Source organism: Pteropus alecto, unplaced genomic scaffold (genome assembly GCF_000325575.1).
Source record: "Pteropus alecto unplaced genomic scaffold, ASM32557v1 scaffold114, whole genome shotgun sequence".
Classification (NCBI taxonomy): Eukaryota; Metazoa; Chordata; class Mammalia; order Chiroptera; family Pteropodidae; genus Pteropus; species Pteropus alecto.
Window position 1 is genome coordinate 1,728,406 of NW_006435793.1, and position 27,899 is coordinate 1,756,304.

General features: G+C 36.3%; 2 protein-coding genes across 8 annotated transcripts in view; one reads left to right on the plus strand and one right to left on the minus strand.

Moving 5' to 3' along the window:
- The window catches only part of INVS (inversin), a 118,676-nt gene extending 107,055 nt beyond the window's left edge, over positions 1 to 11,621 (minus strand). For 2 of the 7 annotated variants that reach the window (XM_015589082.2, XM_015589081.2), the window contains exons 1-2: positions 10,911 to 11,520; positions 8,546 to 8,675 (exon numbers count right to left, since the gene is read on the minus strand). In XM_015589082.2, coding sequence (XP_015444568.1) covers positions 8,546 to 8,675; positions 10,911 to 10,913 — 133 coding nt within the window. In that variant the 5' untranslated portion in view covers positions 10,914 to 11,520. Of the gene's footprint in view, positions 1 to 8,545; positions 8,677 to 10,910 lie in introns of those variants that run through there. The other 5 variants (XM_025046574.1, XM_006911528.3, XM_015589080.2 and 2 more) reach the window with 5 other exon arrangements.
- A 109-nt stretch (positions 11,622 to 11,730) lies between these two features.
- Positions 11,731 to 27,899, plus strand: part of ERP44 (endoplasmic reticulum protein 44) — a 70,565-nt gene continuing 54,396 nt past the window's right edge. The window contains exon 1 of the mRNA XM_006911531.3: positions 11,731 to 11,983. Coding sequence (XP_006911593.1) covers positions 11,927 to 11,983 — 57 coding nt within the window. The 5' untranslated portion in view covers positions 11,731 to 11,926. The remainder of the gene's footprint in view (positions 11,984 to 27,899) is intronic.

The following is a 27,899-nucleotide window of genomic DNA, read 5'->3' on the forward strand; positions in this document are numbered from 1 at the left end:
AGCAGTGGTTACCAGGGGCTGAGATGTAGGGAGGCATAAAGGGACATGAGAATTCTTGGATATGATGGAACTGCTCTATATCTTGTTGTGGTGGTGATTACATGACTATGTATTTGTTAAAATTAAATAACTGTACATTATAATGGTGAAATTTGCAGTATTTACTGTATTATACCTCAACAAACTTAACAAGAATAACAACAACAAAAAATATTGTAGCTACTTACATCACAGACAATGATCAGGGTAGACTATACTAGCAGAGGGTAATCATGTACGTGTTAAGCATGAGGGAAGCCAGTTACTTTCAAGGTGTTTTGACATGAACCCTGCTAATGGGGGAAGAAAACCGACCAAATGAAATATTTTCTTTGGAGAAATATGTTAAATGAAGAAGGAGAAGGTGTTACACTTCTATCTGAGCTGTTTTGTGCCTGAAACTAAATTACAGTTTAGTTCTAAATATTTCAATATACATTTAAATCTCAGGTATATTGGGACCCAGAAATGCTTTATAGCTTTTCAAATAACTCACTGCTAATCCATGTTTCCATGTATCCTGGTAATAAAGCAAGAAAGGTCATTGTTCTTGAAATTTAAAAGAGCCTTACGAATATATTCAAATTGTGTATAACTCCTTGAGAAGGCAGGTTTTCTTTTTCAAAATCTTGGTTTTGAAGATGGATGCAAGTTCTACATTTGATTCAACATATGTGATAATAGGAGCCCCTGTGCAAAAGTCTCGTGAGTGGTAAAACAGTGCTAGGTATTATTCTCTCCATAAGGGCCTCCGTTATCTAATCCAGAAGATTCCAGAGATTTTATCACTACATTTATAGATAAAGACTCATTTAAACCCAAACTCATGTAAAGAACTAAAATGTATTATGGATAGAGAATGTTTCTTTTATCTTTTCAGCCTTTCTGGAGTCAGAACGATACTTACAGAGAATATGCTTTAACAAGGCTAGTTCCTAGTTATCTTTCATTATTAAACAACTCTCTACCAGCATCTTATTTGTTAGTGCTAAGCAAGAAGTAATACCTAGTATTAGCAAGATGATGGTAATTCGCATTATAATTTTCCCCTAGAGTGTGATTCCTCCTTGAAAGCTTTAGTAAGTGAGAGGATTTAGGAACTGTGGTCACAGGAATAAATGTTGAGAAATGGAGGCAATCATCACATACTGAGATAATCCTAACTGATTAGACCTCTCAGGCCCAAAGTGAAGTCAGCACCATGGGGTTAATAGGTAACTCTATCTTCTAGGAAACAACTTTAGAACAATTGTTATTCTCTTCCCAAGTCTGCTGTAATACACAGGGAAACATCAACCTTCTCTTCAATACCTGACATACTTTGTTTTTTGTGTAACTGGTATTTATACTTCCCAACAGAGAAGATTTAGTTGGGTTAGGTCACCACCATTCAATATGTTGTGCCTATAAGGAAAAATTTGTGTATTGGAGGAAATTGAAGGCATGTATCCCCTAGAAATGATTAGATAAAGCAGCATTCAGCCTCCCTTGGATTCTGTTTTGAGTTGCTGTAGAGGGAAAGTGACTTTACGGCTAGTTTCTCAGTAATGAGGGTCTTATCAGGTTCTGAGCTTCCTGGCTAACTGAGAGAGGCCTGTGCCTTTATCTACCTACCCTACCCTGCTTCTTAGTTTCCTCAATTCTAAAATTCGACCAATACCTGTCCAGCCTACACATTAACTTATTTTGATGTTCCGGTATAACGACTTATTGATAGGAAGGGTTTGGTAACCACACCATGTACAAGTATAGGACTTACAGTGTAAACTAATATTCACTGGATGGCAGTGCACTTAAATTAGCATTCCTATCAGGAACAGCTAATAAAGAAAGCAGCTGGCTAGTGTGCCGTGTTGTTTTAATTATTCCGGCAACTGTAGAGATAGCCTCTAATCCATGACCAACTGGTGCCTGCTTAACTGGAGCTGGCATTCTGCATGTGCTCAGCCTGAGCATAGCTCAGAAAACTAAGCTGGAACCAGGACTGGAAAACCATTACTCTACTGCATTCAGTTAAAGTTTATTTGAAGCAGAAGAGTCTGTATGGTTAATGTACTGTGTGTGGTATGTGTGAAAATCAGAGTTCCAACTCTAGCAGTTACAGGAAATGACCGTCACCTGTAGTGACCACTGTGCCAGTCTACACAATAGCTATGGCATCATACTCTCCAACACTAGCAAATTCAGCATTCTCTACTGATATCTTATTTGCTTGTTCTGAAATGTTACCTTTGTGTGGCATCAAAGATGCATTTCCTCTGCTTTCACCCATTTCTTATGTCACTTCTTTTGTCACATTCTTGGGAAGGCATTTATAGTCATTTAAAAAATATTTGCTTATTGTTATAAAGTCAACATGTGAACAATGGAAAGAACATAGAGTTCGTAATCAAAAGATTTGGTTTAACTCTCAACTTTGCAGTTCTTAGCTTTGCAACTGAATTTCTTAACATTTACATTTCAGTATCTTAACATATAAAATAAAAATAACAATAACATGGAACATATATTTTTGAGGGCACTTGAGAGTTTATAAAATATTTTTACATACTCCTTCATAATTGTTGTGGAATGTTAAAATATTATTTATACTTATTGCTATTTTGAAATCATGATAGTTTTTAGATCTGCCATTAGATTTTGCTACTTAATGTGTTAATAAAAAGTGATTGCAGGTATACTGCTATATCATAATTTAAAAATCCTTTGATAACTGCATTTCAATACAGCTGATTTTCTTTGGATTCCTATATATTATATTTAAGCTCTTAAAAACACATTTCTGAGGAGGAGTCTATAAGCTTTACCATATTGCCAAAAGGACCTGTAGCACAAAAAAAGTTAAGAGAATTCCAATCTAGATAACCATTAAGTTCATTGGTCAAGGTTTAGACCTAATCAGTTTTCTTTCTTTTCTTTCTCATTCTCTATACATTCATACATATGAATATGCTTATGTATGCAGAAATAGCCTCACAGTTAGTATTTAAAAGCTCAGGCTTTGGAATCTGACTTCCAGGCTTCAATTTTAGTTCTGCTACTTATTAGAGAAGTAACTTAATCTCAATGCCTCAGGTTCCTCATGAATGAAATGAGAATAGTAATACCCAAAACTCTTTGTAGTGTTTTACTATTGAATGAGTTAATGAGTTGCTAAACATCTAATATACTGCCTGGCACATATAATTTAAATTTATAAATGCTGGCTAATTTTATTACTATTATTAATATGAATGCATATACATGTACGTATACTGATACACGCATATGTATGTAAGAAAGCATTTATAAAACATTTAGTGACACTAACATCCAAGGTCATTATAGAGATAAAGGAGGAAGTATCCTGAAATGATGCCACTACTGTACAACTTATGAGGCTCCTTGCCACCTAACTACTGTGTTCGGAAGATGTCGTAAACAAAGAGGGAACATGAGTCAGAGAGACTTATACTTGCTCAGAACATGCTCAGGAGAATAAAAGTTATGGTAGAAACAGAATGGTGCTGCCTGGTCATTCAACCACTGCCAGTAACCCCAAACACTATAGCAGTAATGACAATATCAACCATTACACACTATGCATATTTACAAACAATTTAGTTTGGCTTTTACAAAAAAAATAGTATTTTGTTGTTGTTGCATTTAGTGCTTTTTCATTTTAAAGCATTTCTGAAACTATGTAAGATTTGATTATTTTACTGGAAGTCCAACCTGATATAACAATAACAATAATAAGGTCCTATTTATTGTCTACTATGTGTCAGGTGTGATGGTGGATTTTTTAAAAGATATAATCAGCATATAACATATTAGTTTCAGGTGCACAACATGATTTGATATTTGTACATACTGCCAAATGATTACAGTAAGTCTACTTAACATCCATTACCATAGTTACCATTTTTTTCTTGTGATGAGAAATATAATTTTCAAATATACAATACAGTAATATTAACTATAGTCACCCTAGATGTTTTAGAGTCATTATCTAATTCTCACATATGCAGAGTATGATAATCTATACTTTGCAGATGAGGAAACTGAGCCTCAAAAAGATTAAGTGGCTTAGCCAAGGTAATACAGTAATAAATGACAAAGCCAGAACTGAAAATTCAGGCTTATCTGACTCTAAAATCCAAAATCTTTCTAGTACATTACATTACATTGTACAGTATTGAAATGAATCTATGAAATTCTATTATCAACTATATCTCTGATATTCACTCAAATTATTTAGGTTTGATATTAAGAGAAAAGCTACATATCTCTATAAATGATAACTATAACATATAAGAATTTTACTATGTATGTTTATGCTTTCAGGGCCCAAGACTGAGCCCTAATTCATTGAATCTAAGATGTAATGAATTATGTTAAAACATTAATCCATTGTATTAGGTTAAACACTAAAAATTGCTACTAAAATTATGTCTTGCTCAGGGAAAGCCTCTTCAATCCTCCACCGGGACAATGGGCAGCACAGAAAGTGTTCGATTTTAATTAGTTGTGTATGTAGAAAGACATGCTCATCTGTTTCCATGGAGTCAAACACATCACTGACATACTTCTCCATGGAAACAGAGAAGGGAAAATAGAAAATGCTAAAGTGAATGAATTCACTGAGCAGTTGGTGAGCAAGATTCAAGAAAAATATAATTCATCTGTAGTACTATGTTACTAGTTTAGAAAAGAGAAACGTGCTACATAAAAGAATATATAAGATACATTGAAATTAAATAAGTTATTTTAGTAGGACTATACAAATATTGGGAAATACCACAGAGCAAAGATATTACTGTTTCTGCACAAAAGACACAACAGCAGAATTCTTAAAAGATGAGCAGTGTTACAGCTCAAAGTCAGTAATGAGACAAGATGATAGAAAACATAGGAAACCAATTTATAAATATTTTTATCATCTTTATACTGGTTTCACATCATTTTGTTTTTAAGGATTTTTTTCTTTGGGGATATAATATTATAGGAATATTTCAAACTTTATTATATAATGTATTAGTTAATTAGTATGATTAAGCCTGTATAAGTGTTTTTAATTTACAACATAATGCACATTCTGTTTCCTTTGAAGGTTATATTTTTAATTAAAATAATAAAGAATTCACATTATAAGATGTTTTCTCTTAGGTATCCTGACTTAAAAAAATTATTTTCCATTGAAATTTAGTCCTAACCTGCCTCTCAATTCAGTTCAACTTGATTCCCATTTAATCCTGGCCCTCAAGATGATTACAGACTTTTTCGAAGGAAAGATACTTAAAAGAATGTAATATTTATTCATTCATTAACAAATATTTCTCATGTGCATACCATATGCCAAGTACTGTGTTGGATTTTGTGGATATAGTGATGAATTAAACAGACACTGTCTATACTCATGGAGGCTACTGGCTTACAGAAGAGAGACATTACAGAAGAGAGTCATGCATATAAATATACAGTTACAATCTGAGACAAGTTCTATGAAATAAAACTATAGAGTTCCAATAGAGAACACAATGAACAAGTTTCATTAAGACTGGATGGTTAGCGCAGGCCTTTTTGAAGAAGCAACTGGAACGCTGAGATCTGAAGGATGAGTAAGAGTTAGTCAGATAGAGAATGGGGAGAATGATATTTTAGGCAAAATCCCTGGTATGGAAAAGGGGTTGGAAGGTTTGAGAAACTGAAAGAAAGCAAGTTTTTCTTGGAAGGGAGTGGTGAAAGGTGAGGTTGGAGAGGGGAAAGGTATATAGGTACACTTTTAAATTTTATTCCAAATACAATGAGAAGCAATTAAAGAGTTTTGTGCAGGAAAATGACAAAACTGTATGCACAACTTTCAGTACAAGTAAACATGGAACATTTAGCAAGAACATTTCAAAGAAGCAGAATGAAATTATAGTGTTTAAGATTTATACCTAGATGGTAAAACTATACTGTCATTACTATCATAAAAGTCAAGATAGAAAATTACTCCAAGGGGCAGGGAAGGATGCATTAAGGGCTTCTGGAACAATGTTGTCTCTTGACCTAATGGTGGTTACATGGATGTTTGCTTCATATTTATTTGATAAACTGTACCTGTAAGTCGTATATATCTTTTTATATGTATATTTCAAAATAAGGAGGTATGCTTTGTTTTCTTTTAATAAAAGAGTAGACTGAGGTAAAGTAGTGGGGGCAATGGGTACCAACAGCTCAAGAAGCTTGGTTTTGGTGATAGAGAGTGATAATTACCCCCATATCCATTCTCTGATTTTTTCTTTTTATGCATTGAGCACCCTGAGCTTTAGCTGAGCATGACGCCATACAGGGAGAGACTTTTTTTTTCAGTCTCTTTTGTCCTGGGTGTGGCTCTGTGTTTAAGTCCAGTGCATCTCCTAAGTGACAAACTGCTTTCCTGCACTCTCTTCCCGCTGGCTGGGCTATGACTACAGTGTAAGTATCTGCCTTTGACCCAGAGATGGCAGCCACATGTTGAGAATGGCAGAGCCGTGCCCTAGCAGCATCTCTGGATTTTGTGAAGCAGAGATGTCTATCCATCATAGGCTGCCTACTTACCTTTGTACTGTTTTGTGAATGAAATATACTTTTACCTTATTTAAGTCACTGTTATAGCAGTTTAGCCTGTGCAGTTAGGAAGGAAAGTTGAGAAATATGGCAATACCTAGAGGGAGATGAAAGAGATTTGTAAGTAATAGAGACAACAGAGCATGTTTAAATGTTGATGGGTAGAATACTGAATAGAAGAAAAGGTTGAAGATGTAGTAATCGGAGATTTAAAAAAATGGAGCAAGGTCCCTGAGAAGACAGGAGGGATAGAATATGGAGCATGTGTGGAAGAACTGACCTTTGACAGAAAAGGATATTTGCTCTGTTTTAGCAGAAAGAGAGAAGATGGGTGCAGAAGTAGGTTGATTTGCAGATATCATGCTGAAAGATGAGTTCTTATTTAAAGTTTTCATTTTCTGTAGGAACATAAAGTGTTAGGTGACAATGGAGAGAGGGAGAATGGGCAGTCAGAGGTTCAGTAGAGTGAGAAGGTATGAAACACTCATTATGTGAAAATGTGTTCTGAGCAGAAAGTACTGAGTATCCTCTGGAAGTGGGTAATCATTAATTTAGGGTGCTACCAATCTTCCAGACAGGTTAAATTGTCCAGGGGTTGGCAGAGAAGATGGACTAGGTCCATCCAGAACTGGGGCTTGCAACAGCCAGATGCAACAGAAGTTGAGGAGAAAAGATAATTTTTCAAAGAGAAATATTTTAGTAATAAGATTATGGAATCAGGACTGAATAGGGGAGAAGGTAAAGACAGGAGACTGAGAGTTGAAACTGGAGAAGTTAATGGATTATGGAAGTCTCAGTGAAAAACTATTGAAAAAGTATTGTTTTCATTAGCAAGTGAACTGGAATTGAAAGAGTTTCAGTTGGATGGTGCAATGTGTGAATGGATGATTCAGAGGTACTCGAGATGTCAAATCCCAGGGAGTAACCGTGAATGTAGGAAGCTGAGGTGAAGCTGAAGCATCATGTGATAACATCTCTGATAAAGAAATCTTCACAGCATATGGTATAAGGATTCTGTCTTTGAAGATAAATAGGAGTTTGTTTAGTAGAGAAGAGAGTAAGTGGGGAGAAGGTAGAAAAGAGGAGAGGAAACAGATGTATACATAAAAGACAAAATTCACCGCATACTGGGGAATAGAACGCCTAGCCAGAGGTTAGGGTGTATGGGTAGAAATTCCTGAATAAACTGGAAAGGTAAGATGAAAATAAATTCTGAAGGAACAGGTATGAAAGCTCAAGCAGTGTGGACTTTATTTTAAAGCCCAAGTTGTCAATCATGATGTCATCAGACATTGGTGTGTAAAATGATCATAGATAAAATACTTTTATTTATTCTCTTTGGGACTAATGACTAGTTTACTGGTGAATTTGTGGGTTTTACGACTCTGGGAAATTCTTATCCATTGTGTCCTTGAATACTGTTTCTCTCCCATTCACTTTGTTCTCCCTTTCTAGAACTTCTGTAATGGACCTATTATCTCTATATGTATGATAGGCAGAACATTGAATCAATTTCAACCAATTGAATCAATGATAGAAAAAACATTGAATCGATTTTAAATCATTAAAATTTAAATTATTTGTAAACTTTAGTACTTTTGGTATATAGTAAATGTTAAAGATCATTATTTACTATGTCATTCTAGATATCTGTTATTACAAAGATGAAATAATTCTCTTGGCATCTTAGAGTACATATCCAGGTTCAATTCCAAACGCACAGATATTTCTCATGTACTTTTCACCTAATTTTAATCCATATTTTTAAGTTTCAGGACTTAATTTCTTTCTTGTTTAAGTTCTGGAACAAAATGTAAATAATGACATATTTCTATTAAAATGTGTAAGTACAGTGCAAATTAAAACTAAGGTTAACAAACTTCCTTAGGACAAAGTTATTTTTAGAGTTTCTGTATTTACAGGGACTGCTTACCTACAATGAGCCTGTGAAGAGCTCCCTTATCTCCATTAATAGCAGCAGCATGAACTTGAGATGTTAATGAGGAACCAGTAAAGAACAAGTTCTCTGATTTGTTCATAGTCTTCTCAACAACTGGAGCAACCTGAAATAATGATTTAAACCATGAGGAGACATTTCTGAAAGCTGTCTTATCAGTTCTAAATGGGTATATTATAAATATGATTTACTAGAATATGTGACTAGGATTAGAAAAATCTGCAGTCCTAGTCCTAGAATTGTTATAATGTGGCAAATTAGGGGACTCTTGGTACAAAATTGTGCATCTGTAAAATAAGAGGGTTAGATACATCTAAGATTCCTTCTCAGGAGCTATCTGAGGGAAAAAAAAAAAGGAGGCTTGATATTTAACATGAAGCACAGGACCCCCAAAATCACATTGATTTCTAAGTTAATATAATTTGATTCCACATAACACTAAACCTTAGAATTAATATTGGGAATAAAGGAGATGACCAGGCCACAAAATGGGTATGATGTGAATTTAATTGTTAGGTCAGAATTAACTAGGTTTAAGAGCTAAATTAAAAAGTACCTAGTTCTTTTTTTCATGCAGACAAAAGGAGGAATTTTTATTTGTTCTCTCCATATGTCCATCAGGGAAACATACCTAGCCCAAGATCTTGACCTTAGGATCCTACCTGGAATATCACATCATCAGGATTAACCTTCTTTCATTAAGGAAAATTTTGTCCTGACCGGTATTCAGATGTGATTTACTAGAACTGTCTAGAAATACAGTTCTAGAAATACATTATCTACATAGGAAAATAATGAGTTCTCTATCATAAGAGTATTTAAGCAAAAGCTGGATTCTATCAGAAATGCAGCAAAAGTTCAAGCTCCTCATGAGAAGGAAAGAGGGGTAGTTCCATCAGTAATCTTAAACTTTCTTCCTAAACATAAGGTGTTATATCAAAGTTTCCAAGTTGAATGCCTACAAGGACCAAGGAGGTTAAAAAGTTTAAGAAACATAGGGAGTCATGGGGATCACAGCAAACTGGAACATACATAGCTATCTAAAGAGAGCAACTGTTAATTGGCTACAGTTAATAGCTGTCACAAGGGTAGGCAGGCCCTCTTCTGATTTCACCAAAAAGCGTCACTTCAATCTCCATGAATCCCGAGAATCCGGAAGTTTTGTAAGATAAATTTATCGTTGCTGATGAGCTAGTACTTGTTGAAACTGACAAGAATTTTTGATTCAAATGATAAGAGTGAAAGTGTTTTCTTAATTTTGGTAAAGGTTAGTTCATGTCTTTATTTTATATGGGCACTGTGAGACACTTCTGTCATGTCTGAACATGTCTGTCATGTCAGAAAAACCACTGTCATGTGCAGGATTATATTAAAGTGACCTGAAAGAATCTACAAAACAGAGGTGGAGGTGGAACACAGGAGAGGAGTAACTGTACTTGTGCTCTAGGTCCTGTTAATAATTAGCAGCGTGCCCTTAGGCTACCTCGCCTCTGATTTTCTGTAAAATATGAAAATGCAAAAGGTAGACTATGTTAATTAATTTAAAAAGCTGAGTACCAACTATGTGCTAGGCATTGTTCTGAACTCTGATAAGTTAAAATGTCATTTTAGATTCTAAGTGATCAGAGTTTTAGGCCCATCTGAATCACACACATACACATACACAAATACCCCCAAAACTCTTCATACTCTTTGAAAATATACTAAAAATTAGATCTCAGTTATATAAAGTTATACACATTTCACCAACAGGTATATGTATAGTTGTTCAGTAAATGTTGAATGAAAAGTTACAGGTTGAGTACTAGGTCCTGAGGGTAAGTAGGATCAAAGTTTAATTTCTTGGAGTAATGTGTTCATATTCAGTGTCTACTCAAACTCCCCATCTCTGCCTCCTCTGTCAGAGAGGAAGATGAGTGGCATAGAGAAGGGCACTGGACTAGGAGACAGGAGACTTAATTAAAAGTCTTGGCTCTCCCCCTATCTAATTTCATCACCCTGGGAAAGTGATTCCCTAGAATCAAAACCACGTTAACTATAAAACGCCATAAAATGCAAAGGTATCATCATCATTACTAATTATAAAACAAGCCAGTGTAATAAATGTTCTAATAATTATAACTGTACAAAACTAGTGGTGCTGTAGTCACGAGCAAAGGAAGAGTAATTCTGATTAGGATTAAAGGTTTGGTTGCTTGGGAAGTTCTGAGACAGTGACAGTTGAGATGGAAGGGGTTAAGGCCATTCCAGGCAGCAGCAAAGTTGGAGCAAAGGCGAGGCATAGGGGCAACCACAAAAAGCAGAATGCCTCTCGGGTACTAAGTAGTGATTGTCCACCTACCATTTGGGAAATCTGGACCTGGCTGGTATTTGTAGATGAGGCTCGAGAGCTAACTGGGACCAGATTAAGATCCTCAATTGCCTGCTTGGCTAATGAATGTCATACCTTGTGGGGAGTGATCCATGCATTATCAGCAATTACTCTCACACTTGAGCTTCTTCAGTTTACAACGTGCTTTCCCATCCTACCCGGATCTACTCCTTACACGAGCCCACAGAGACAATTAGGGATAAGTCATTTACTAAATAGCTGAGGCCCTGAGAGGTGGCTCCGACTTTTTAACGCAGTAATTAGCGCAGAAAGAAGAGGCAGCAGGCGAGGCGGTCAGCGATGGAGGCTCCGGCCACAGCCCAGGTCAGGTGGGCCCTGAGTCTGAGGCAGGGGCCAAGGCAGTGCAGATTGAACGGAGCCTCCGGAGCCAGGACCCCTCCTACTCACCCTTGCCTCCTCCAGGACTCACGTCCTGGGGACGACTCCAGGAGGCACGACCCCACACTGGGCCGCCCCTCCCGCCAGGACAGTACACTACATCTGGCTGGAACCCCACCACCGCGCTGAAACTAACAGAGCCCCTCGGAAGGCCGCCCAAGACGTTCGACCGCACAGCCTTCTGGGAGTTGTAGTTCTCACCCTCTGTAACACAGTGGTGCACCAGCTCGCCGCCCTTTTTATCCCACAGGGCTCCGCGCGCAAAGGACTCGGTGGACCTGAACCGAGAGCCTTATGGGAAAGGAGTTCTGGATACCAGATGAGATGTTCAGTAAGAGTGGTGCAAGACTACATTTCCCGATGTACTCCGAAGTGGGCAGGACCCGGAAGTGAGGGTTGCGAGGCCTCTCTGGAAGTTGTCCCGGGTGTTCGCCGCTAGAGCTCCGGGTCGAGAGGACGAGGTGCTGCTGGCCGGGAGAATTCTCCGCTGCCACCGGCTCCCGGAGCCCAGCCCTTTCCTAACCCAACCCGACCCTGCCCAGTCCCAGCAGCCAGCGCTTGCCCCTGCCGCGGATCCCAGCGTTACCATGAATCCTGCCGTCTTTCTATCCTTACCCGACCTGAGATGCTCCCTGCTGCTCCTGGTGAGTGAGTGAAGGAATGACAGACCCTTCGACAGACGCAGGGATGGCCTCCCGCTCTCACTGAGGGGCAACACAGCTGCCCGTACTTTGCTTTAGAATCTTTTTCTCCGGTGGCGAAGAGTGCACTCTCCCTGCTGCCTTCATTCTCGGCATCCATCTGTCCACTCTCCAGGCCTGGGGTCCCCGAGGCCTGAGAAAACACGGTCGGAGGGAGGTTGAGACCTGTAAACAGGGGAATTAGCCCTGAGAGAAGGATACGTGGGAGGGTCACAGCGAGGAGCTCCCCTTTTTCCCGAAGTACGGTGGTGGTTTCAGACTCGAGAGCTCCTGGACCGGGTGGTAGCCTGAATCGAAAAAGACAGGCAATAGACCTACTGTCCCCTCTTACCCCTCCTTTTGGAAAGGGTATGAGGCCGACAGGTGCTGGGGTCGTGTGAATCTCACTCTGGAGTCCTGAAACAGTGCCCGGGTTGGCAGAGCCCTCTGTTGTGGCTTGATGTGATTGGTTTGGAACCCGGAACTGTAGACTTGTGGTGTCCACTGGGGGGAATAAAGGTGGAGGCTATTATTATCTGAAAACCTCGACTCAAGGCCTCCCTCAATTTTTGTTACAACGCCTCCTCCCTACCCCTACCCCCAATTTAAGCAGAGTTCTTCAGCGCTCCTGATTTGAGAATTACCAGATCTTTTGCATTCATATGTACTCATTCCTTAACTCCCTCACCTGCTGAGCTCCAGCCCATTTATAAAGAAATCTTTCCCTTTTCTTCCAGAGTATATCTTGAGTGCACAACCCAAGTAATCCAGGTTGCAGGTCAAATTGAGGCAAAAGTAGAGGACTACCTATAGGAAAAAAATGACATACCTTTAATTGAGTTGTTACTATAATACAATATTTGAAAAAAGTTTAATTGTACTAGATTTTTTAAAAGCCAAATTTAAGATGGACATTAAGTCAAAAGCATTTTCTTTACAATTTAAGAAACATAATTAAGTGACTCAGAAGTAGTCATATAGCTAGTTACCAGCAGCACTAGGACTTGAATGAGGTCTTTCAATTTGTGCTTATTTCACCGTATTACATTAAATTTTTAATATTTGTGTGTAGTTTCTCTCCTCTCCCTGTTCCTCTTCCCCTCCTCCCCCCTTCTCTCTGATTTGCAAGTCATATTCAAAACCCGCATACAGCACTTGGACCTTTTCAGAGGAAAAGCAATATAAAAAAACTAAAGGGGTTGTCAAAGTACTTTTGAGAACTGACAGTTGTATATAAACATGGTATTATTAAATGATAAAGGGTCTTATAGACACTTCTTATAATTATACAGCAATAAGTGACTTATATGTGGAGGAAAATATTCTGTATAGAGCTGGTTCTTGGTAATTTCATTATACATTCTCTTCCTTTGAGAGTACTGGGATAATACTCATTGTTTGTAGACACCACTCTTTCTTTAAGGATTCTAGATACTTTTCTGTATCTTATCCATAAAATGGCCTGAAATATGAGTTGTCTGCCAGAAATTACTTTTAGGTTGCCAAAAAATACAAAGGGAAAAACTCTTAAGACATTAGAAAGAAAAATTGAAACACCGAATGGGAAAACTACATCAGATTCAGTTTCCTTGGATTTGTTTGCAGAGCTAAGTTTAAGAAGGAGAAAGCATTTATTTTGAAATAACTCTTGCTTTTTATAGAAGACCTACAAATCCTGTTAAATATAAAAAGGGATTTTTTTCTAATAATTCTAAAATCTAGTTAACATTTTGTATATTTATCTAAGTAAATGTAGAGGATTAGAAAGTTAGAATACATTTTAGAGAGTACCTGTACAGATTAATGGGCTGGAAAATAAAGCCCAAGAAAAGGTTTAATAAGCCAGACGTACAAGACAAACTAGATTCAATTTGAACAGTGTTTACCAAAGTAGTTTTAACAATCATATACTAGTTAGTTCATATACATAAAACATCTGTCTAATCATAATTGGAGTTACTTATCTGACTGGTAATTCTGTCTGAGTGATGGAACTTCCTTACTCAGAATCTTTCCTGTCTGAAAAATATTCTTATCTTCCCCAATGTACTTTCTTCCTCCTCCTTCACTTCTCTTCTCAGACTTCACTTATTCCTTCTCATATGCAGCTATTGAATATTCAAGTTCTCACGTAGCTGAGGTCATCGTTTTTCCTTAAATGGCCTACTCTAAAAAGCCATATATTCTCTTACTACAGTAATTTTTTTCAGGCAAACTGTACCTCAGTCCTAAAGAATTAGATCTATTCAGACTCAGTGGTGTTCATAAGATGACAGTTGAAACATATAATCCTAAATTTTTGTAGGCAAGTAGTTTTCCCTGATCTCAAAGGCATTTTGGAACATATCACTCTATGCCTAAAAACTCTTTCTGGGATGGGTAACTAAACACAAAAGCTCAATGTGATTATTTCCCTAGGGAAAAATAAAAAAATTATAAAACATCTATAAAAGGTACCTATACGATAATATTCACTGCAAATCTCCAAATATATTATCAGGTAACTTTTCTAGAATTATACTTCTTAGATCATGTAATATGTCTATTATTTAAGATTCCTGATACATTGTACCAGGTTGCTCTACTGAAAAGTTGTACCAATGTGTATTCCTGCCAACAGTGTATGAGTATGCTTATTTCCTCACATGCTCTTCAGTCAGTGGGTGTTTTTGTAATCTGTGCCAATTTAGTAGACCAAAAATGGTAAAGGATTTAAATTTACATTTCTTTGACTACAATCAAAGTTGAATATTTTTCCCATTTATTAATCATTTATATTTCTCCATATGTAATGTAAGTGTTCATGTTATTTGATCATTTTTCAAAAAAATGTTTACTTTCACTTCTTCCAGTAATTCAGCATAGATGTACTTACTCACAACATTCAGTTTAAGAACAATGCAAATGTTATTACTTTGTCTGTTCATTTATTGTCTAAGAGATAGTATAGTGCAAAGAATGCTGGACTGGATGTCAGAGCATCTAAGTCTTTCGTATACTTAACACCTTAACTTTGGATACATAGTGCAAAGAATGCTGGACTGGATGTCAGGGCATCGATGTACAAGTTCCAAGTCTTTCGTATACTTAACACCTTAACTTTGGATAAATGACCTAACTCAAATTTTTAGTCTAGGAGATAGGCATATTAGATTTGATGATTCAGTGGTTCTTCGTGTAGTCTGTCTTGGTTTTTATAAAGGATATCCCTTTATCTCCCCTAATTAATAGATTTATTATTTGATTATTTCCTCAAAATCTGCTAGCTTTACAACAAGTTGCAGGTCTTTGCCTCCTCACCCTGTTATCCAGTGTAAGGAATAGCATGGTTTCGTCGCAGATATTGACCAATGCTGTGCTCTTTCATCTAAAGTATTTAAAAAGAGTTTGACTTTTCACAGCATTTATTGATCTTTAGCCTTCCTTTCATTCCGTAGAGAGGAACTATCTGTGGCCCAGGCTGCAAGAACTTTATTTCATTGCTATTATTCTTTCCTCCTGTCATTTGAATGCCTGTTTGCTATCTACTGTGAAAGAGAAAAAAATAATCGAGATTCATATCATGCTTCTAAGAAATTTATAATTTGGTGGAGAGAGAAGATGTGTGTGTAAATAATTAGAATTTCGAAAGGAAAGTGATAGATGCCCTTAAGGTATTGTAGAAGTGGGTTATAGATCTTGCTACACAGAAGTGTGGTTGTGAGCCTAGGCGTCTGGATCACCTAGAATTCTCTAGTGTCCTCATCCCTAGGCCTACTTAGTCAGAATCTGCTCTTTTACATTGTACCCTGCTGATTCATATATGCCCATTAAAGTATGAGAAGGACAGTTGTACATGTTTGAAAGAGGCATTACGTACATCACAATGTGAGAATCAGTCTTGAAGAAAGATGAATGTAGGGCCTTGAAGGGTTAAATTGATGGGTTAAATTTCAGTCCTGAATGGAATGGATAAAAGGTGTTCAATCACTTAATAAGTCTTTAACACGAATGTTTGTTTTTTTGTTTGTGGTTTTGTTGTTGTTGTTTGTTTTCCTTTTTTTTAAGAAGTTTTGTATCTGGCTTCCTGACATGGCCAGATGTTACAGTTGGCTCTAAAGAAGCGAGCACATCCTTTGGCCAGTTTCCATTAGAACTGCTTATTATTACCGTAGCCAAAATAAAGATCTTGGTCTTTAGTGGATTCTCACCAGCATTCCAATTACTCCATTCAAGAAGAAAGGGGGAAATGCCGCTCTGGAGAAGTCTCTTGTGTAATGCCATGGATCTCAGGTCTTGGTTCTGTCCTCGAGAAGACAAATCAAATTCTAACTGCCTTGATTCTCTTGGTGATATTGTGGTCACGATCTCTATGGTTACTCCAGCCCCGTGATTTTCTCATTTATGTAGAATTTTTAGCATTATACTTTAATGTATCTAGTTTTAGTCATCTGAGTTTGTAGACATGAACATTGCTAATATAATAAAGAAAAGCAATGAAAAGAAGGAAGAAGCCATCTCAAAAAAATTCTAGTAGTATTTGAGTTATGGAAAACTGTTGGGTGAATAGTAGAGTGCCAGTTTTTTTCCATTTCTTCCTTAGATTATCAGAGTCTAGTAGTGGGATCTTTGGTAATTGGATTTAAGAGATTCTAGAAAAAGGTCTTTAGGAATCAGAAGAATTTTTGACCCTAGTAAAAAGAAATTGGAACCCTTTTTATTTATATGGGACTCTATCATTAGTGTCTTGCTAAGTTCAGTAGGTAGAAAGATATAAGAACCATGAGTGGATCACATACAGTTATAATGACGAAAGTTGTCTAGAGTTGTGTTGTAAATTTAAATTTAGAAAATTAAATTTTAAATGTATTCAAATTAAATATAAAATTCCATTCCTCAGTTATAGGAGCCACATTTTAAGCGCTCAGTAGTCACATGTGGCTAGTGGCTATGGTATTGAACAACACAGTTTATGGAATTTTTCTATCATTCTCTATCATTTTCTGTCATGCACAAAGTGCCATTGGATAGTGCTGTTCTAGAGCTTTACTCTTACTCTATTTTAGAAAGCAAGACAAAGGTGGTAAAGAATGAGGAAAATGCCTCAAGCGTTTCAAAGCTTGAACGTACATCTTGCCTGTCCAAGGAACATCAGTAACCTGGAAAATGTCAGTAGTCTTATCAGTGAGCACAGATTTGGCTTTTGGTTGTCTGATAGCAAATTTAGGGAGGCACCAGGGAATACTAGTTAAAATTAGAAAATGAAAGTTTGAGCATTAGTATTGATTCTTCTACAAGGTCACTTAGGGCAAATCATATTCCTTCTTGAGGCTTATTTTTTTTTAACTAAAAATTGGGATTAAATAGAATGTTTTGGAAGTGTAATGGACATTCAAATGGAATAGAACTGTAACTTTGTGATTTGAGGACTTGCAGTTTGTCTCTGTGATAAAATCCTTTTTGAGGGCGACATTTATAGAAATAATACTTTAGAAGAAAATTTGTTGAATAAAAACATAACCTCTAGTTAGTAAAATTACCTGTAAAAATATGGCCTATTGTTATGGTTTGTCTCAGATATCAGAAGGATACCCTTGCCAGGAGCTTACTCTTCTAATTTGGTAAACTCATAAGTGAATGTGCATCTCTTTCTGCCTGCTTTAAAATGACCGGAAGTTATAGGAGCTCATGAAGATAGGTGAATATTTAAAACAGTTTTCTAAGAAATTGGAGCCAACTTTAAAATGTAAAGAAAGTATGATTTATTGAAAGATCATGAATAAGTCTATAAAATAAAATACTGAACAAAGTTAAAATTTTTCAGTCCTTTGGACAAGATATTCTCATAGTTCCACGCCTGCTGCTTTACTGTTTTATTGTATTTGAAGTTTTAGTAAATGGAGAAATGCCAACTTTTAGAAAATTACTGACACAGCACTGAAGTCTATCTCTTTGAGGAAAGAACAAATTTCAAGTGTGATTTAGAGTTATCTTAAGAGAAGAAATTTAGACATTCTGAATTCCTTTCACTTTTATTACTATGATTGTGGCCCAATTGCAATAAAATCTCTGCTAGCTGTTGACAAGCTCACACTTCTATAGTGACCTCACATTCTGAAAGAACTAAAGAATAAAGAGCTACTTAGTCAAAGTAATTTCTTAGAAAACAGCTACTCAGATCAACTCATTCCTCAAGCTTTCTAGATAGCGTCAGTTTTTACTATAAGAATGGTCTCATAAAAAGTCTTGTGATATGCTCACAATTAAGAGTTCTAGTGTTGTAAAATACTTGGTCCTTTACTTAATCTTTGGATTAACAGTGTCAGAGGCCTTAATTTTGCTTCAGAACTAAAAAAAAAAAAAAAAGACATGCTACATTTTAAAGCATGTTTTACATGTTTAATTTATTTAATTGTGCCTATACTCTGTTCTTAGAAGTAATGTGAAGTATTTTTCCCTTAATGATACTTGAAAGTCTGTTGACTAAAGAGAAAACTTTCAGGAGAATATTTAGTTTCGGAGTCACATTTGAGCTCAACTCTTGCATCTGCCACTTTTTACCTTTGTTATCTTGCCCATTAACTTGTGAAAAATAATGCAAATATTATATCTGACTCATAGGAGGGGTTAATTGCATGCTTCTGTGATTTTTGGAATAAAAAAATGGTAAAAAGGAATCACAATTTCTTAGATCTTATTTTCTAGTACAATACCTTATACAGGTTGAGTGCTCAGTAATAATTCTGTTAAGTGTATGGAAAAAAGTAAAGGTAGAGCTAAGGTAAGGCAGATCAGGAATGCACTGTTGTGGTTTGTAAGCATCACGAGAAGGTGATCCTTGAAGGTGAGAGAATTAGTTATTTGAATTTCTTGGGGGAGGAGCCTTCCAGGCAGAGGCATTAGCCAATGCAAAGTTCCTAATGTGGGACTGTCCCAGGCAAGGAGGACAGTGTGGTTGTCATACTGTGAATAAGTTGCAGCATATTAGAAGACTAAGTCATGTAGCTAAAACATATGTTTTGCAAAACTATTCTTACTATGTACGTTGTTTGCTGATATTTTATTTTCTATTATCTGCTTTATTTTATTTTTTTAAAAATTGCCGATCTGACCCAATAAGGTAGAACTTCCTCACAAGGTTGCTGGTAATATTGATTTCCTTAGCCGTTGGCCAAGGTGCCACTGCTGGGAGTAGCTTTAACTATTTACCCCAGGGTGCCCCCGATATGCTAAATTAAAAATATTGTCTGTCTGTGACGGGATGGCTCATAACCTGTAGTTATAATAACTTAAAATGTTAAAAGATTCTCTGATATATTTTTTGGTTCCTGAAAGCAGTATACTTTCATGGTACAGAAAAGCATAATGAAGAAAAAAGTGCATACCCCAGCCACTGATGACATTTTAATGTACCTTCAAACACCATGGGGGTTAGGAGTACCAACCCTCCAAACAGCTGACGGTCATGCATAGCTTTTGATGCCCCCAAAACTTAACTGTTAATAGCCTACTGTTGACTGGAAGCCTTATGATGACAGATTAACACATATTTCATATATTATTTGTATTATGTACTGTATTCTTACAATAAAGTAAGCTAGAGAAAATGTTATTAAAAAGTATAAGAGAAAATACATTTATAGTACTATATGTATTTATTGGGGAAAAAAACACTAGGTATTAATGTACCCACACAGTTCAAATCCGTGTTGTTCAAGGTCAACCGAATATCCTTCCATTTTTTTCTTTGTGTATTTGAAAGGACTTTTAATAGTAACATGTACATTTTGAACAGGGTAGGGTTGGGCCCTTGCTCTTGTTTGATCCTGACATAGAGTGGTAGACCATTGGTTACATGGGAATATAGGTGGAGAAGATGCCCATGTATGTAGGTGTACTTGTACTCATATAACTTGGAAATGATACCTGGCTTGACCACTTAACTTGAAAGTTATTTAACCTTTCTGAGCTTCCATTTTTTCACCTATCAAATGGGGATAAAGACATCTGCAGAGTTCTGGGAAGACAAAATGAAACTTTTTGTGAATGTGAACATGGTACACTGTAGGCACCTAAACTTTTCTGGTTTCTGCCACATATTAGGTGCTCAACTCATATCCTTTAGATGAGGGAATCAGTGAGTGAATGAATGAATCATTTCCCCCTTTTTTGTAATTTTGTAATTTTCAAATTGTCTATCCAATGATATTAATGTTGTATGCACTGAAGTAATGAGCTGGCGTGACTCGTTTTCAGCCCCTGTGGTCTTCTAATGCTGACAATTGCACCATCATTATTGTACTAACAAAAGCAGCCTAACAATGTGACTTTTGAGCAAATGAGTTATCTGCCTAGCTCCATTTTATAACTGTACTTCGTTTTGTACTGAAATTGTATAAATAATGAAAATTTATGGAAACAGTTGTCTTTTGTTGCACAGGCTATTGATTTTAGAATTAAAAGAGACATGGATTTGAACCCTGTTCAGTCACTAGTTTGGACAAGTCACTTAGCCTGTTCGAGTCTTATCATTTAACTAATATTTGCACTTACTGCAACATTTCATTTTCCTCATTTATAAAACGGATAATTCCTGCTTCAGCTTCAGAGTTGCTGTGACGATGTAAAAAATAATATATATGTTTGTAAACAGTAAATGTAAGTTGTTACATTGAAATATTTTCGCATGACTTCAAGCATATGTTTGTTACTTGGATTCTTTCCCCAGAAGCCTAGGTATGCAGTGTATATCCCTATTAGGGAGACTTGCTGCATTATAGAAATAGTTCTGGGGTCAGAATTTCCAGGATAACTGACAATACTGGAAGATAGAGTGACTTCAAAGCCGGAAAGTCCTAGTTCATTCCTGGCTCTACCTCTTTATAGCTGTGTGATATTAAGCAAATTTCTATATCTTTCTGACCCTCAAATTTTCTACTTTAAAAGTGAGAACAATTATTCTACAAGGTTATAAGGTTAAGATATAAGTAAAGTACTTTGCATCATCTGGCATATAGGACATAGTTTTGTTTTGTAAAGTAATAAAATAGAGAAGGAAATCTTGTCAAATAGATGGAAGCATCATTATGAAATGGAGAAAGTACCTTGGAGGAGGATAGTTCTGTGCTTGCTCTACCTTTTTAACCCTCTGAAATGAATAAATGGATGAAGCTTTTTATTTTAAAAGTCTGATTCTAAATATTAGCGGTTTCTTAAAGTGCTTATTAACTTGTCTCTTTTCCTTGGTAACTTATGACATAGTCTTGTTAAAATGGTAACAAATGTTACTGTGATTTATAGAAATAAAATCTAACTTGATATGCATTTCTGCTTTTAATACAAAAACAAATAAATTCCTGTAAGTGGTATAAATGAAAGTGGGGAAACATGCTTTATGCTCTGCTGCTTGAAAGGTATCATTTGCTCCATGTAGAAAAGCATCATTTCTATTACTTTATACATTCAAAACCATTCAAAAAATGTCTCTGACTGTTGTAATTGACTAGATATATGGAAAATGCTGACAATTCTTTAGAAATATATAATCTTGCTCTAGTTGGAGTTATTAGTAAGGGAAGAGATTATCACAGCAGATTTTGGGGCACTGAAAAGATGCAGAAATAAAAATTCTATTTGTGTAAATTTGGAAAATTTCAAATTGCTTGTTATACAATTTCATTTGTCCCTTTAAGCCCCTTTAAGTCCCTTTATACTTACTTATGAGTAAGTATACTATGGTATACTTACATATACCATAGTTATCCCTTAAATATCACTTCCAGTGGAGTGTAACATTATTTATACATAGCATTTATAATATCTACTTTTAGCTAGTTTTGGCCATTAAGCTAAATCTGTTCCTAGGTTTGCTGAAAAATAAGGATATAACAAATCTTTTTGAATTTAGATACAGTGATGAAGATATTTGATAAGAACCTATTGGCATAATGTCTTTTTGTTCAGTGTGATTTCATTATAAAGTTGATAAGATGCCATATGAACTTAACTCTGGTTTACATCAGTTAGCCTATGGTAAAATTGGTTTTGTTATATTGCGATTCCCTTAAAGTCACAGAACCTACTGACAACGAGTGAGACACTGTACTAAGTTAATAAATGTCCCTGAATATTGTAAAGATGGGATAGAAGATATTTTCTTAGTGGCCTAAAATGTACTTTTTTTTTAGGTCGTTTAAGTGATTTTAGTTTAGGGAGGGAAGAAAGGTATCTTCAGGGTACAATTTCTTATAAAAGAAATACAGGACATTTGTATTATCAAATTTTATTAACCCATTGTTAGGACTGGAGTAATTTATACCAGTTAAGTTTTTTTTGTAGGTAAATAAAGCCAATATCGTTCAAACAAGCCAAATGTGTGTGTGAGTGTAACAGGTTTTTTTTTTTTTGGTCGGAAATTGTTCAAAAATACAGAGAAGCATTTCTCTTTATTTAGGTTCTGAAATAATGTTTGGTAATGCTCTAGTTTAGAGTGATACATCATACAAAAGGTGACTAATTTCACCTGTTGGTGGCAGGCAGAGTCTATGTGATTTTGTTTGATTTGCATGGAAACTTTTAAGTTCGTAGATCGAAAGTTAGTAATTAGAGGAGCTGTTATCTGCCTTACTGAAGCCTACCAAACATGATTTAACTTTTTAGAAACGATTGTGATATGTTCCAAGGGTAACAGTAGCCCCTTAATTGTGAATTATACTACCCTTTGGAAAGTCTTATGCTCATAACTCTTATAAGCGTTTGATATTGTTATCTACGCCATTTCTTCTTGAATGCTGTTCTCCCTGCTTTTATGCTCCAGTAGTTTGTTCTGTTTCTTTCTCTCCTCCTCATTGGTTGGGGAAAGGGAAAAGGCCTACTTTTAAGAGACAGAAGACAGTAAGGAGGTAAATGTGGATATTCTCTAATGAGCTGCCTAAGAGCTGCTTTTCTCCCTTCCCATCATCGCATCTTGTCATCCAGTCATTTTAACTCACAGCTTTAACTATTGCTTCTCTAAAGATGGGAGTAGCTTGGGAGTCTATTAGTGCTTTGCTTAGTGCCTTGGGCTTGGTTACTTTCTTGGTGCTTTAGTCCTGGGTATGAAAAGTAGTCAAATACCATTTCCATACCCTTCATGCTATTTGGTTGGAAGTACCTCATCGCTGCCATTGATTGGACAAGGCATATTAACTAGTGAAATTGAAGAAGGTCAGTGACTTCACAGAAATTCTTTCTCCAAAGTGGTCATTTCCCTTGTGGTTCTGCCAGTCACCTAGGTTTATAACTTTGGCTCATTGAGCTTTTCAACCCTTAAGTTTGTCATCATGACCTTTGTGTCCCCAGATCTCTTCCACCCCAGTCCAGGCCCTTGTTTCCCTTCCCTGGATTACCATTGTATTCTCTTAGCTGTATAGTCTTACCTCTCCCCAGTCTCTACCATGAAGAATGGAACACTAATCTTCCTTAAATCTTGAAGTCTTTGTGCTCCTCTCTTACTGAGAAATCACCTTTTGCTTATTCTTTTCTGCTACAGTAGATGTCACCCTCTCTATCTGGCTTACTCTTACTCTTCTAACACTTTGGTTTTTTTCTTTAACAACCTGGCCCCAGCCTAACCTTCTGATTTTATCTTCTATTACTGTACTACGTGAACTTCCATACCCAGGCTTTGCTACTTACTTCATCCACAGAAACTACTCTGCCTTTCTAACCCATACAGTACTCTGTCTTTTTTCTGCCTCTTCTCTAATTTTTCCAGTATGCTTTCTGTAAGCCTTACAGTACTTGAATTATATATCTTGTGTGCTAACTTTTCATGCATGGTTGTGACGCTCTTGAAGGACAGAATGTGCTTTTGAATTCCCTGCAGGCCCTACCTGCCTGGTTCAGCGCTTCTATCCCCATAATTCTCAACCGAGGACTTCTATGAGCTTGTGGAAGAGTAGGTGGATATGTTCTTGGTTAGCTGTACATGACAGGATTGTGATGAATGTGTAAAATGGAAAGGTGAGCAGATGTTCAGCCTGGTAAGGTCAAACTTTCTAGTGGTGCAACTTTATAGTGGCTTGGTTTTTCCTGTAAGCTCTCCTTCATCGCAAGGGTTCAGTTGGAGGCTAAATGGCCATTCTGCAAGGGATGCTGTCAAGAAGAGTCCTCCGTGAGGTGGGAGGAGAATATTGATAAACTTCAGCTTTGTAATTCTAAATAACTACTATTTTGACCTAATAGAGGCCACAGAAGCTGATGGGAATTAAGGGATTGACTAAGGTAATGATAAGTTAAATAATAATATTGATAATTTATAGCTGAGTAATCTTTATAGTTTATGAGCTTTTCAACCCTTAAGTTTGTCATCATGACCTGTGTGTCCCCAGATCTCTTCCACCCCAGTCCAGGCCCTTGTTTCCCTATATTTCAATGCTGTCTTTACATTTCATGATGTTGAAAACAAAATTTGAAATTATAAAATATATTTTTGTGGCCTTCACATTTGATCATTTATTTGACTACTGGTAAAGTTCCATTGAGAAGACTGTCTAGCGTCTAGCCTACAGTCTCTTTATCTGAAACTTTATTGTTTTGAATTACTGAAAACAAAATGTTCATTAGAACTGCTGCATTCATTTCACTTACTGATAAATAGAAAGATTATCCTCATCCCACAACAATAGGGGATGTGAACTTTGGCTGATTGAGACTTGTTTTTTTCCTGTTTTAAATCAAATATAATAGTGAGTACTATATTTTTGGTATTCACACTCTTAATTTGATTGCGAATTGATTTGTCACTTTTTCACTTGCTAATTTGTCCTAAATCAGGCCAAGAATCTTTTTAAGTCTTTTTGGGAGTAGAATTCTTACTGGAATTCTTGCTATAGGATGAATTATGTGGGGGTTTTTTTTTTTCCTATTTAAAAGTGATTTCTTTCATTGTAATAATGTGAGTGCTAGTCCTCAAGCAAAGATTTTAGAAGATGTCTTCTATTCTAACTGCAGATCGTGTCATTCAAGGAATTGGTTCATTTCATCTAAGTTACCAAATTTGTGGGCATAGAGTTGTTCATAGTATTCCTCGATTATTCTTTTATTGTCCATTGAATCTATAGTGATGTCCCTTCTTTCATTTCCGATATTATTAATTCCTAATTGTGCCAATGCTTGTTACTTCTTTCTTTTCTTCTCTCTCATGACAGCTAAGAAAAGGGAGACAGAGTGCACCAGGGAGATAGATTCCTAAATTTGGATTTCCTTTTAACAAACCAAGGTCATTCCCTCATTACTTTTTGGTAGAAGTGCTTAGAAAGCTAAACTACTACGTGATAGTGATGTAGGTCATGAAGTAATGACCAGTAATATATATGAAAGCTTGGAGACTGTCACTGGGGGGATTTTAGACCAAATGAGAGAAAGACAAACCCATCTGCTTTACAAAGTTAATTAAAACTATCTGGCATATGGGGCAACATTGAGGATTCTTTCTTCTAATGACCACTTAATTAGGATAGGTAACTCAGCAAGTCTATAGACTTTTCATGGACTACTTCTGATTGACATTTAGAATTGGTTTAGGTAGAAGTCACAATATAGTTACGAAGATACAGATTTTAGAAGTAAGCCGTGTATTTATACATTAGGCATATAGAATAATGGATTCATTCTTGGTTGGATTCAATAATAAAAATATATTTACCTTAGAACACAATGCTCAGGAATAAGAAATTAGAAAGCCTGAAAGTCATTCTAGAACTAAGTGAATATGGAAAATAAGAAACCAAAGGTTTCACTGAAGAACAGTTTTTCACTGAAAGCTGTTGACTCACCAAAAAGCAGTCAGGGTCACTTGTTTAGTAATGAAATAAAGGTATTCTTGCACATATGTGGGAGATTTTTTCTTCTCATTCTCTTCACATAGAAGAGAGTTAAGGAATTTAAATTATATAATTTGGGAGCTATCACAGTCTATTTGGTATAAACGTTGAAAAAACTTTTTAAAAGTGAAAACATTGATGTTTAGTTCACTGTATTATATTGTATATTGGCTTTCTTCCCCATCCTACTTCCCCATTTCTCCATGAGTATTTCCTTTTTCTCCCAAATAAGCTGCTTGTATTCAACTCCTTGTCTCAGGATCCACTTCTGGGGGCAGCCCAAACAAAGATAGACTGTCATTTTTCCTATAAATTTTCTATATTTTGACATGGCCACTTTCATCCTCATGGTGTCATTTTACATGATTGCTTCCTATACACTAGTTTCTGGGCTGATTAAATTGAGGCCAGGTTCAGTTTGCAGGTGTTGAGAATACTTCACAAGTGATGCTTTTTATTTCCTATTGCATCCTATCAAGAAGCATTAATATTGGGTTGTCCACTTTTAGGGTTGTTAGATGGTCAGTAACAGTGTCAATGCAGTTGTTCTACATTAAGATTAACCTAAAATTTCTTGAAAGCCTAGGCAAAAAGGAGGGCGTATGACATGTAATTCTCATTGTTCAGTGCCCAGTAGTTGTCCTTTTTTGAGAATAGATAATGACTTTGCTGAAATTATGGATGACTCTTAAAATACTTGAGAGAATCTTCTGTTTTAATCTGCAAGTGAAATTGTTAAATTTTATGATTGTGCTAGATATCATTTATATAATGTTATTCACACTCTTATCTCTAGTGCCCAGTATGGGGACTAGCATATAACAGATGTCTCAGTGAAATATTTGTAGAACAAATGAGTGACTTAACAAAAGAATGTATGTACCAACATGTATGTAAACTTTCTTAAGGGAACTTTCTTTTATCGTGCATCCTGGGCAAGAATTACAGTGGAGTACAGAGAGAGCTATCATAATTTTCTCTTGGCATTCATTTGCAAGTATTTGTTCTGGACTGTTACAAGATCCAGTGCAAGGTACTAATCTGGAGACAGTGATGAAAAACACACACCACCACCACCACCACCACCCCACGCCTCTTCCTCTGCCTGCTCCTCCTCCCCTGCCCAGGGTTCCAGAGTATGTATAGAAAATGAAGTAACAAAACACAGATGACTTTAGTTTTTAGTGGAAATCCATGCACAATCAGATAGTTAATAGGCAGGAAAATTATGAATTGCAACAATTTTTTCCTTTTACCTTATGTTTGTTTTTACTAGGAGAATTTGAGTTTAGGGATTATATTATCTATATTTGAATTATTTTTGCAGAGAATTTGTTTTTCCAAACATGCCTGTGCCCACCATATTTTGATTTATTTAATGAAGAATGTCATAATTGTTCTAATGTTTCTTTATAAAAGCAGATCGGTTCTGGCTTGTCCGAAATGGATTTTACTGATATTATTGGAAGGTTGGTTGTATCACTGAACAATATAAGGGTTAAAGTAGCTATCCAGTGTTATTCTATACCTAGTCCTATTTTTCCCCTCTCCTTGAACTTCTAGTTCATTATAATGCTTCTGGGAATACTAACAGTGAGATGTGCCTTGATTGATACTCAGTTTCAAGGTTCTTACAGTGCCTGTCAGCCTCAGCTTCTTTGCTCCTGGGACCTTTTATATCTCTTATCTCCTTGCAGCCAACTGCAAACCTCCAAGCATTTTTGTTGCCTGCCAGCTTAATGCAAAACTGAGGGTGAGAGAAGTGGCCCAGGGATGGGAAGCAGTCTGGGTCCCATGGCATTGAGACTTCAGGTGGGAAGTTGATTTGTCAATCTGGATTAGAAATGGAAGGGAGCTATTGCCTGGTACATTACTTATTTCTTGCTATAGGAGAGACATAGTTTGTAAAGGGCTTTGAGAATCTCCCAACAGAAAAGGAGGTAAATGAAGGATTTCACAAAAGTACACTAAGATATTCTAATAAAACACTTAAGCAAAGCCTAGCAAATGCTTTTGTGACTATAAATTTTGCTAAC